The sequence below is a fragment of the Misgurnus anguillicaudatus genome, chromosome 11 (genome assembly GCF_027580225.2).
Source record: "Misgurnus anguillicaudatus chromosome 11, ASM2758022v2, whole genome shotgun sequence".
Taxonomy (NCBI): domain Eukaryota; kingdom Metazoa; phylum Chordata; class Actinopteri; order Cypriniformes; family Cobitidae; genus Misgurnus; species Misgurnus anguillicaudatus.
In genome coordinates, this window is record NC_073347.2 from 27549045 (window position 1) to 27561264 (window position 12220).

Consider the following 12220-nt stretch of genomic DNA (forward strand, 5'->3'; position numbering starts at 1 on the left):
AGTTATTGTGCATTTTGTTCCTTTTCTCTTGTATTATTGTTCTGTATCTTTTCAATTCAAAACAAAATATCTGCTTTTTTGTAAAAAAAAAATCGCTGTTTAAAAACAAAAAAAGATTCCAGGTTGTGAGGTAAATGAAACGCTATTGGCTATTTTAAAGAAGGGCGGGACAAAATATTATGACCCGCCCTAACTTCCTGTGTCGATGGAAACTGTCAGCACACTGAACAAATCAAGACACTTCTGTGTGTATTCAAGCAAAACGAAATCTTTTTTACACTGTTTCAAGCAAATTTAATATTCCTGGATACCAAATTTCTTCGCCGGGTTGACAGCATTATATGACTCAAATTAAATAAAACATATGACGTGCTAATTGACTGCTAGTAATCACGTGCAATCTCACGAAAATTCATGCGCACCACACAACATTCATGACAACTGATATCAGGAATTTTTCAAATATACTTTTTATTTTTCTGTTGACCAAAAGAATCTAAAATAAATAAATTAGCGGACATAAATTAATTAAATTAAGGTAAATTTCATGCATAAATCTCTGAAAATAAAACATGATTTTTTTGTGTGAGAAGAGTAAAAAACAGAAATTAAGAAAACAACAATAGATGAACATAATCACCATCTGCTTCATAGTCAGGCTGAAGAGGAGTGTTTTTGTGTGCGTGTGTGTAGAGAGTCTGACCCCTGATACCATTGTAAGACTTAAGTGACTTAGGTTATAAGTGACATCATCTGAAATCTCTGTTAAATCTCTGCATCTAAACAGCTGGAAGTGTTAGTTGGCAGTATAGAAGCTCAACACTGGCAAGAAATTGATGTGCAGCTGTCTGCTCAACCATCTCACCAGTTGGAGACCCAGCCATTTCTATTCAAAACAGCCCTTCTCAGGCATCAGCACTGTTTAGCTAACTAAAATGTATATGTGTGGGCAAATGCATATGTGTGAGTTGACTGAAGGCAGAAACAGAAAAGCACTGCCAAACAACTGTTTCCAAGACAAAGTCCAGTGAAAGAACGCATCGGACTCTATGCTGAATGTGGGTTTACAATACTGCTACCACAAACCGTCTCAAAGGTACCCACAAACACTGGCAATGCACACACACACACCAATCTTGCAAGCATTACTATGTTCATAATCAGATGTGTTGAAGATTATATTTCTCATGCAAAGCTCCTTCAACCTCATCAACTCCCCAAATAAGTGCTCAGGCAATAATAGCGTAATTGTGATATTTATAGTTATAAACATACAGTGGGGTCTAAAAGCTTTTGACCACTGTAGTGAATATTTACATTTTCTTTCTTTTTAGTTAGCACCTGGACTTTTCATACATCATATTAGTGGCCTATATATGTTACATTTTTCATAATTTACTTAACATCATTTCAGTACAGACTATTGAACTTTTAAACCCCACTGTATTTTTTCTCCTGCCAACTTCTGGTTGCGCAGAGCTGCTTATGTATGAGTATGAGGACAAAAACTGTTTGTCTCCATCTAAACACGCAGACTGGAGGCAGGTCTCCTGTTATTTCTGAATTTGGCAGTGCCTTACGCAAAAACATAAAAATGTAAAAACATAAAAAATACATTAAAGGTGCTGTGTGTAGATTTTAGCAGCATCCACAGCTCAGCCCTCCGTTTCGAAACACATAGAAGCTAATCAGCATGTCGTCATCGTCTGAGACGTAGTGACGAAATGCGCTGTGTAGAGCAGTTTGTCCATTTAGGGCTACTGTAGAAAAATGGCGGTCCAAAATGGCGACTTCCATGTAAGGGGACCCACGGTGTATGCCGGCTCATTCTAAGTTAATAAAAACAATACAGTTCATTATTTAAGGTCTTTATACACCACTGAATATATAGTTATGTATATTATATTGCATTTCTGTCAAGAGATCCTCCTAAAAGTTACACAGTGCACCTTTAATTGTGTGTGTTTTAGTGCATTTAGTTGGAGAAAGATTCAGAGAAGACATTTTCACCAGGTCTCATTCTCTCTCAAAACACACACTCACACACAGCTGCACATGAATGTAAACATATTAAAATTAACTTAATACTGGTGAACAGCTTACGACTGATTTGGCCTAATTTGGTGATGACACACACCAACATACACACAAAAAATGCATGAGATGTATAAACAGAGCATGCAGAGCATGTGGCCCCCCAGTGGCCCAGAGAACCACTGCAGTTTCCAGGTGAGATTCTAGGGTTCTGTTCTTTGGTTCTGTGCTCTGCGTGTTATTGGGCATCCTGAACAATTATGTTTTGTCATCACTTCCCTTGATAATGCAGAAACCCCTCACGCATCCTCCTGTTTTGCTCACTAAAGCAAAAATAGGCACAAAAAACACTTTAGTCAGTCAGATGAATTGATGACCACTCTTAAAACCGATCCACAATAAGCTGACGCGTTGCAGCTTCGCAGAAAACCATTTCTCCTCTGACGATATCTTTCTATTAGACTCAGAAACAATATCACAACAATATCACAAAAGGCTCTTTAGCTGTTTTTCAGCTTGTACTCTTCTACGCTTGCTTCGTAAAGGCCTGTAAACAGGGTCCAAAATTAACTTTCTGCCACATTTGAATTATTCAGCGTTTTTCTCATTTGCAAATAACAGTAAAACAATGCAAGTCATTCGCAGCATAACATAAATACAAAATAACTCAATTTCTGTCTTTCACTAAAACTAGTTCGGATGTGAGGAAAATTCCACATATGTGATTTTTATGAAGGTCTGAAAAAATACAGTACTGTGCAAAAGTCTTACTGTGGGTTTACACCAAACGCGAAGCGTGCAATCGCATCGCATTGCTCTCTCTAGATTACTCACGGGATTAAACTTCATGTCATGCGAAGTTTTCGCTTGAGTTGAATATTTTTAACTTGGGCGAAGACGCGTTTGAGGCGAATAGCGAATGTTTTCACGGCAAATGCGCCGCCCATATGGCGTCATTCGCATCGCCCCACACGAGGACGCGTCTGATCGCGTCTGCATTGACTTTTATGTAATCTACTTGCGCAAATAGTTGAACTCGCATCTGGTGTAAACCCACAGTTACTGTAGGTTTACACCAAACGCGAGGCGTGCAATCACATCGCATTGCTCGCTCTAGATTACTCGCGGGATTAAACTTCGTGTCATGCGAAGTTTTCGCTTGAGTTGAATATTTTTAACTTGGGCGAAGACGCGTTTGAGGCGAATAGCGCATGTTTTCACGGCAAACGTGCCGCCCATATCGCGTCATTCGCATCGCCCCACGCGAGGACGCGTCTGATCGCGTCTTTGCATTGACTTTGTATGTAATCTACTTGCGCAAATCGTTGAACTCGCATCTGGTGTAAACCTACAGTTACTGTGGGTTTACACCAAACGCGAAGCGTGCAATCGCATCGCATTGCTCGCTCTAGATTACTCGCGGGATTAAACTTCGTGTCATGCGAAGTTTTCGCTTGAGTTGAATATTTTTAACTTGGGCGAAGACGCGTTTGAGGCGAATAGCGCGTGTTTTCACGGCAAACGCACCGCCCATATCGCGTCATTTGCATCGCCCCAAGCAAGGACGCATCTGATCGCGTCTTTGCATTGACTTTGTATGTAATCTACTTGCGCAAATCGTTGAACTCGCATCTGGTGTAAACCCACAGTTAGGACACCACCACCAGACTTGTTGTTTTAGAAGTTTTAATGTCCATCCATATTTATTTTTCAATTTATTTTATTAAGATACAAACTGAAAATACAGGAAATATGTACAAAAAATTAAAAATGTAATTTTTAGGACAAAATGTTTTCTTTAGGCATCGTCGGTGTTTAGTGTGACCTCTCTTGGCACTAAACACATCTTGAGCGTTTTTGAGCAGAGTGAAGTAAAAATACTAATTTCTTTAAAAATAGAAATTAGGATCATTTAAGTTTAAGAGATCCTGCAGTTTCCTGCTATTGCTCAAGTGAAAGGGGAGTTTACCCAAAAAACTTGACACATTAGTTTACATTTTTATACAGTTTTTAATACTATATACACATTTCCTGTATTTTCTGGATGTATTCTATTAAAGAGACTAAAAACAATTATATATGATCACTATAACATTGCAAAAACAACAAGTCTAATTCTGGCATGATGGCCTAAGAATTTTGCACAGTACTGTACATCTGAGATAAATTTACATAAAAGTTGTCACAAATTTATTAGCAGATCATTTGTATATCTTTTACATGGGTTATTTTCAACCCAGTGTTGGGTCAAAAAGGGACGACCCAACCCATTGGGTTGTAATTTAATCTATGCTGGATGTTTAGGTCAAAATTTTGTCAGTTTTTGACCCAACACTAAGTGTATTATTCCGACAAATCTATGTACAATGTTGCAGTTCCTTATAAAGTTACCATCCACTTGTGAGTAACTTAAGTTTAATATTCTTGTAACTGTAACTCAGGTTCTGCCTGGCGAGCATTAATTTTGGACCCTGCCTGTAAACATTACAAGCCACATCGGCTGCATTGAATAAAACACTCACCAACAACATCACTGACACTTCACACAGTGTTTAGATGCACATTTGGGGAACTCTTGGTAAAATGGTCTTGTATTTCTATACTGGACGACTCTCAGGGTGAGGTGGGTCTGTGTAGGAAAACTCTTTGGGGTGCTTCATGTGTGCTCAATGACACCGAACGACTAAAACACAAACAGATTAAAAACAACAACAACTGTAATAGCAGATGCAGTGCGATCTCCACCAGTGGTTTGTTTGGATGTGAGTGTAGCACTTTTAAATGCAAAAGGCCTCATTTTCCCACTTTTCTTCCCTCTAAAGCCCCTATATAACGACACTTGGCAAGTAATACACAAAAATACAGAAAATATATGGAAGCAGATTATATCCATACAGGAATATCAGGGAGAAAATGCAGTGTTCAGCCATTGTTCGTATTTAACGTTCTGTTTTTCCAAGCCACTTTCCCTATAGCTGGAACTCAGGTCTGACAATCCCAGCCGGTTAAGCTCGGTGTCAGTTCTTACCAAACTAAACAAGGAAAAATAAATAAACTTTATGGGTCCTTCAAATGTCACTCAATAACAGATTTCATGTAGTTATATATTTCATTTTTTTTCTCTTGAAATATGATTTCTTATCCCGGAAGCAGATCTGAAAATAGTCCTTTGAATCCTTTATTTCTTTTTGTTATTTTTTGTCTTTTTTTCCCAAAATACTTTATTAGAAAAAAGTTGTTCTCAGTATGTGTTGAGAAAAATATAGACTGTGAAAAGCTCAGACTCCAGGTTAAGACTGTCCCACCCATAAAGGAGATGAGATCAAATTCTTCACACTCTTCATTTAATGATCCTCAGGATGAAGAGACCTAAAGGACGCATGACCCATCTCCTCTTCTTCCACACCACAATTTCATTCCTATTTAAAACCATAGCAAGCGTTTTGAATCAGTCCTTAGCTCTTATTCTGTCGTGTATGAGCAGAAGTTTGCTCGTGTCCACCTTTCTCTCCATCTGTGGCCCATGTACCCTTCCCACCCTGTCCCTGTTTCTTTCTTCAGAAGCCCTGTATATGACAGTAAGCCTCCAGACTGGAAAAGAGGATGTAGAGAAACCACAAGCCGAAGAAAAAGAGCGAGGTGAGGATGCGGTGCCCTCGCGGACCCCCCAGTTCTCCACCAATGTGAGGCCTGCGCCGGTACAGCAGGACGCCCACCGCCAAGAAGGCAAAGATGGTGAACAGGGTGACAGAAAAAGCCAGGGAACCTGCTTGCACCTCAAACGCACGACCCTGCATTTGCCAGTAGATGGCAGCCACTGACCATGCCACCCCGATTCCCAGGAAAACGTTCACGGCGTTGCTACCGGTCACGTTACCGATGGACGCATCTGCGTATGTGTCCTGAACAGCTGAAACTTTACTGGCAAAGGTATCTAGAAAGAGAGAGAAAGAAATCTGTTTATAAAGGCATAGAAAAAAATAAGTGTAGAAGGAGAGGGTGGAAAACAAACAACCATGAGTTGAGGTTATAGAAAGCAGTAAATAAAATAAAAGTGTTACACAGGCAAATAAAAGCATAAACTCACCAGGGACAGATGTTCCCAAGGCTACAAAAACCACAGCAGTGACCGAGTCCTTCAGGCCGATGGTGCAGCCAAAGTGACTGGCCAGGTCGCCAATCACAGTCGTCAAAAGGCCGATGACAATTATGGAAACGATAAAACATGCCCAACCATTCCAGTAGTCCGTGGGTGGGACACAGGCAAACAGAACCTTCCAGAACACAGTCAGAAAGTGCATGACATAGTCGAAACAAGATGGCAGCCGTTCTTCTCCCCCCTCATCCTCATCCTCATCTCCTGATAAAAACAAGAAAGAAAGAGGGATGGAAAGAAATAAAAAAGGGGGAAAGAAAAAACCAAAAGATCGGGGAAGAAGAAAAAATACAAATAATAATGTTAGTATTGTTGCATCACACACATTAAAGGCACCATATGTAATTTCGCCGCTATTAGCTGCTGAACTACAACTGTGTAGCTTGCTGACGCCGTGAAAGAGTGAGGAATTATGGGAGTAGTCTTCACCTTTACTGTCAATAGGAATCGATCTGATAGGACTCACAAATCATGTTCATCAATGATGTAAGCTGCGCTAATTTGGTTGCGTGACTGTAAATAGTGGCTCAACGTAATTAATATTCATGAGGTAAGACATGGCTATTTAAAGTGATTTGTCCGTGCATCACATCGGAACCGATTTTAGAACCGAAACTTAACTTTATTATGTGCAGTTCCGGTTCCTTTTAAAAAACAGAACCGGTTCTGAATAAGAACCGGTTCTTGGTTCCCAAACCTATTGTTAATGCAAACAATCTTACATACTGTGCCTTTAAACAACTTCCCAAGCCTTCTATGAGCAGAGACATTACATTAACAATGCACATGGCAGTGTAGAATGTGATGTTTGTTTTACCATATTAAAGACTTCCTCTGTCTACATAAAGGAAACTTCATCAACAGGATTTGGAAGTTAATCATCTTGAAAAGTATTCAGGATGATTCAGACAACTTTACAGCTTGAATTGTAAATGGGATTTTGCTGAATAATTAATGTAAGTACTTTAACAAAACTATGAGCTCTGTCTCTCCGGGATGTTGGCCTGGTTTACTTCTATTGTAAGTGTGTTACTGTAACCATGGTTACTGTGGTTTTTATTATTATTAACAAATTAGGATATGCTGTCGATACAAATGAACTTATATTAAAGCTGGAAATAAACATATATAATTTTATAACAGTAAATCAGAGTATCCGTTTAAAGGAAAACACCACCGTTTTTCAATATTTAATTTTTTCTGACCTCAACTTAGACAAATTGATACATACCTATCTTTTTTTCTATGCGTGCACTCAATCTTTGTACAGCGTGTTGTGAATGTGTTAGCATTTAGCCCAGCCCCATTCATTCCTTAGGATCCAAACAGGGATGAATATAGAAGCCACCAAACACTTCCATGTTTTCCCTATTTAAAGACTGTTACATGAGTAGTTACACGAGTAAGTATAGTGGCACAAAATAAAACTTTTGTTTGGAGCCATAGGAATGAATGGGGCTAGGCCGAATGCCAACACAGTCAAGAAGCGCTGTACAAAGATTAAAAATGCACACATTGAATAATATAAGTATGCATTAATTCATCTGAGGTAAAAACATAGTAAAATATTGAAAAACGATGGTGTTTTCTTTCAACTAAGGACAGAAAGAAATCGCCTACTTCCTTTTTCACTGATCAGATGTTTAGTGTTAAGCTTAGTGCGGTTTTGGTGATAATCCAAACTCTTATCACTTATCAAAAGTGTTATTTTTTTTGGTGTTTTGTGCTGTACAGTTGTTGTGGGTTTGTCTAGCATGTTGTTCGGAGCTTTTCTGAGTTGCCCACTTTTCTGTTGTTTTGTTCAGTGTTGTTTAGTGTTGATAATCTCCTGCACTGACAGTTATAGCCTCCATGAACTGTTCTCTCCAGGTATTGGTGCCCACGACCAGAGCCAAGTTAGTCTTCTTAATAAGCTTATCTACTGTACTCTACAGCAAACACACAAGAAAAAGCTTTTTTAGAACAAAGAAAAATAAATATAAAAGGTTTAAAATCATTTTATAAGGCCAAAGGCACCTTAAACTCGTATGACTCCTCAATGATGATCTCTATCTTTGCATGTTCTCCCAAAACAGGTTTCCCCATCTCTGCTATTCTTCTCGCTTCCTCTTCCTCTGAAGACATCTTCCTGTCTTGGATATCTAAATGAAACAGATAAAGAGTTGATGCAGTTCATCAATACAAAATATTACAATTATAAAAAACAATTCATTTTAGTAAGAATGTGCAAAGTGCGGTTTAAATACTGCAACACTCACATGCATTCTGTAATCTGTGTAAGTACCTGTACGATCAAGAACAATGCACAAGGAAAGGACTTTTGTCCTTTAATTTATTTTATAGTAGGACCGTTTACATTGTTGCACAGGGTTGAGCGATTTGTTTTTCTTGTATTGTTTTCATGTTGCCCAAAGACGGTCACCCGCAAATTTATGGAAAGGTATAATGTTTTTCCATAGAGTTATTGGTGAACGAGTGTTTTGGTGACATGTAAGTAAATTTTTTAATCATATGGTTTTTTTCGGTTTCTAAGTTGGGTGTGTAAGATACCAAAACCAATGCTATGTCATATTAAAGCAACACTATGTAGTTTCCATGTAAAAATGACTTACAGCTCCCCCATGTGGTTGAAAAGCGCAACAGTGCCTGGTATCAGACACTCTTCTGCAGGCAGGGGGAGGGGCGGGGCTGTGTTTCCTACCCTCCATCACCACTTTCAGAGTGTGCTTGTAGCAGCTAGGAGGCTGCTCAGGTTGCAGCAACAGTACAATTTGTCCAGTTAAAAGTTGTTCTATCACTGAAATAATTTTAGAGACATTATTGAAATGTAAAAAAACTACATAGTGTTGCTTTAATCAGTGTCTTGTTGACTAAAACATAACATCATTTTGAAATATGTCTGCTGCTCTTAGCAACTTTTTTGGTGGGCTTGAAAATATTTTCACCCAGCGGGGTTAGTTGTAATGCTGTGTTACAACTAACCCCTCAACACTAATGATATGAAAACCACTAACGATATAGCGTAATTCTTGCCCTTGTTTTAAATAGGCTACACCTACATTACAAAATAAATGTGCCTTTTCATATCTTTAATATTGATTGAATAGATTAAGATTAAAATCATGATGAAATTAATGGCTAAAATCAGATTTTCAAGAGTTTGAGTTTTATACTTCAGTATGGTTTTTACAGACTGGGTCACATATAAAAATGTTTTGTTTTTTGTCATAATTGTGCTGCTTTTTCTCACATATTTGTATCCATTTATAATTGAACTATGGTTAGATGAGGGACGAAGAGTGTAGATACTTGTCTATTATAGACAGATATATAAACAATATCCACTTCAAGTATATTGACAAAATAGTATTAAAACATTTGCCTGCAAACTTAATTTTTAGCAAGTGTTACAACTAACACCCTGTCTGTTACAATTAACCCCACCTATGGGGTAAGTTTTAACATTTGCACTTTTGTCACGTTTGGTGTAATTGTCCAAGAATGGTAAGTAATAGAAACAAACTTCAAATGTTCATTTGTAGCACAGATGTGTGTGTTGCTTGTGTAAAAATATAATTAATCAAACTCAAATATTTTTTTCATGATTGAGACAAAACCAAAAAGCGTTGTGCCCTGCAGCTCACCCCTACTTGGATAACTGTAATTTTTCCTCAGATGTTCCTAAATATATTTACTGAATATTAACTTCCTTCATTTAACACAAGTAGATAAAAAGTCTTAGTGACAAATTGTTTGTAAATTCTTATGTGACACTTAATTATAATGGTAAGAATGTTAAATAATTAATTATTTCATGTTTCATGACCAAAGGCAAAAATGTATTGATTGTTACAAAAGGAAAAATTATGCATGCAAACACACATGATTAGAGAAGTATGAGAACAAAAATTTCATTCATTTATACTGACTCATATGAAAGTCATATGGATACTTTTGGTGCCATGGTCCTATATGGTTTCACTGTATAAAAACAGAGATCAAAAATCCTTTCTGTCTTATGCTGGATACACACCAACATTTTTTTTACATCTTATAAGACTTTCAAAATGTGATAGACCACAAACACGAGGATAAAAAAATCCTAGATTTAACCGTTTCGCTCCTATAGACGGTTTCAGCAGTAACAACATAAACAAGCGGCTGTCGTGGTCCGCACGTAACTTCCGGTAAACTCCGCTTAGAATAAATAACAAAGTTCTTTAAATGTAGTTTATTTATATAACAAGCAAAAAAACAACACATAGATTACCTAGGAAACCAAAACATTTGTTATTTTTGACGAGGCATTTGTTCAAGAGATCAGTTTAGCAACTAGTCAGACCATTTAAAAACGAAACTGGAAGTAAAGTTCGGATCCAGACGTGTATTGTGTCAGCGCATGTGCGTCCGATGAAACCGTCTATAGTGTGGGTGTGCCATGATGTGTCAAATACAGCACACCACACATGAACAGATTTTCAACCAGAATCTTGACTGGAACAAAGGAAATCGCGAAAATCTTGCGTGACTTCAGAATAAGCATGGCATACGATATATGAAAAAAATTAAATTATAGTTTGGAGTTATTTTCACAGAAAAGTAAAGGGTTTGGGTGAAGTCATGAAGACAGTTTATTTTGCATCAACTTCACTTTGTGCTGCGCCATGACTGCTTCTGTCTTCCATCATCTCACTTTCTGATTGGATATTGCTTCGTTTCACGTGATAATCTCAAAAGTGTGCGTGCGTTTGTCCTCGGGGTTCCCCCCACACATCAGGATTTTTTTAACATGTTTAATATTTACGATTCGCGTTCGGGCGGCTCCGACATTCTTCCGATCAGGTTCGGACACTCTAAAGGATTAGTCCATTTTCCTAAAAGAAAAATCCAGATAATTTACTCACCACCATGTCATCCAAAATTTTGATGTCTTTCTTTGTTCAGTCGAGAAGAAATTATGTTTTTTGAGGAAAACATTGCAGGATTTTTCTAATTTTAATGGACTTCAATAGAGCCCAACATTCAACACTCAACTCAACACTTAACAGTTTTTTTCAACGGAGTTTCAAAGGACTATAAACAATCCCAAACGAGGCATAAGGGTCTTATCTAGCGAAACGATTGTCATTTTTGACAAGAAAAATAGAAAATATACACTTTTAAAGCACAACTACTCGTCTAGATCCGGTCGTGATGTGCCAGCTGACCCCACGCAATACGTCATGACGTCAAGAGGTCACAGAGGACGAAGGCAAAACTCCACCCCAGTGTTTATAAGTGTGTTGAAAGAGGACCGTTCTGATGTTGTTGTATGTCAACTGATACTAATTAATGTCTTTGTGGCAGTTTATTGTTTAAAATGGTCCGCAAATGTGCGTTTTATATATGTAACACGTGACCTCCCTACGTCACTACGCATTTACGTTAGGTCGCGCTGGACCGGACCTAGACGAAAAGTTGTGGTTTAAGAGTACATCTTTTCTATTTTTCTTGTCAAAAATGACAATCGTTTCGCTAGATAAGACCCTTATGCCTCGTTTGGGATTGTTTATAGTCCTTTGAAACTCCGTTGAAAAAAACTGTTAAGTGTTGAGTTAAGTATTAAATGTTGGGCTCTATTAAAGTCCATTAAAATTAGAAAAATACTGCAATGTTTCCTCAAAAAACATAATTTCTTCTCGACTGAACAAAGAAAGACATCAACATTTTGGATGACATGGTGGTGAGTAAATTATCTGGATTTTTCTTTTAAGAAAATGGACTAATCCTTTAACACACCTCACACCAAGGGAAAATCTGATAAGATAATCTGTAGAACCATCAAGATAACTGGGACATAGCTAGGCCCAAAATCAGCCCAATTATCTTTTGGTTTGTACCCAGCATTAGGAAAATAACAGCTTAAAAGTTTGATGCAAATAATGGCAAATATTTTACAGATTTTTGGGGGGTAAATTTGTTATTGTTTAATCAAATTTACAAGTGCGAGTTATGCTCACAACTGTTGTTGCTTTAAAGAGTTTCAAAATG

General features: G+C 37.8%; 1 protein-coding gene across 6 annotated transcripts in view; it reads right to left on the reverse strand.

Moving 5' to 3' along the window:
* Positions 1 to 452: 452 nt before the first annotated feature.
* Positions 453 to 12220, reverse strand: part of slc8a3 (solute carrier family 8 member 3) — a 62650-nt gene continuing 50882 nt past the window's right edge. For all 6 annotated transcript variants that reach the window (XM_073873453.1, XM_073873454.1, XM_073873457.1 and 3 more), the window contains 4 exons: positions 8207 to 8331; positions 8014 to 8118; positions 6122 to 6389; positions 453 to 5968 (listed from right to left, as the gene is read on the reverse strand). In XM_073873453.1, coding sequence (XP_073729554.1) covers positions 5592 to 5968; positions 6122 to 6389; positions 8014 to 8118; positions 8207 to 8331 — 875 coding nt within the window. In that variant the 3' untranslated portion in view covers positions 453 to 5591. The remainder of the gene's footprint in view (positions 5969 to 6121; positions 6390 to 8013; positions 8119 to 8206; positions 8332 to 12220) is intronic.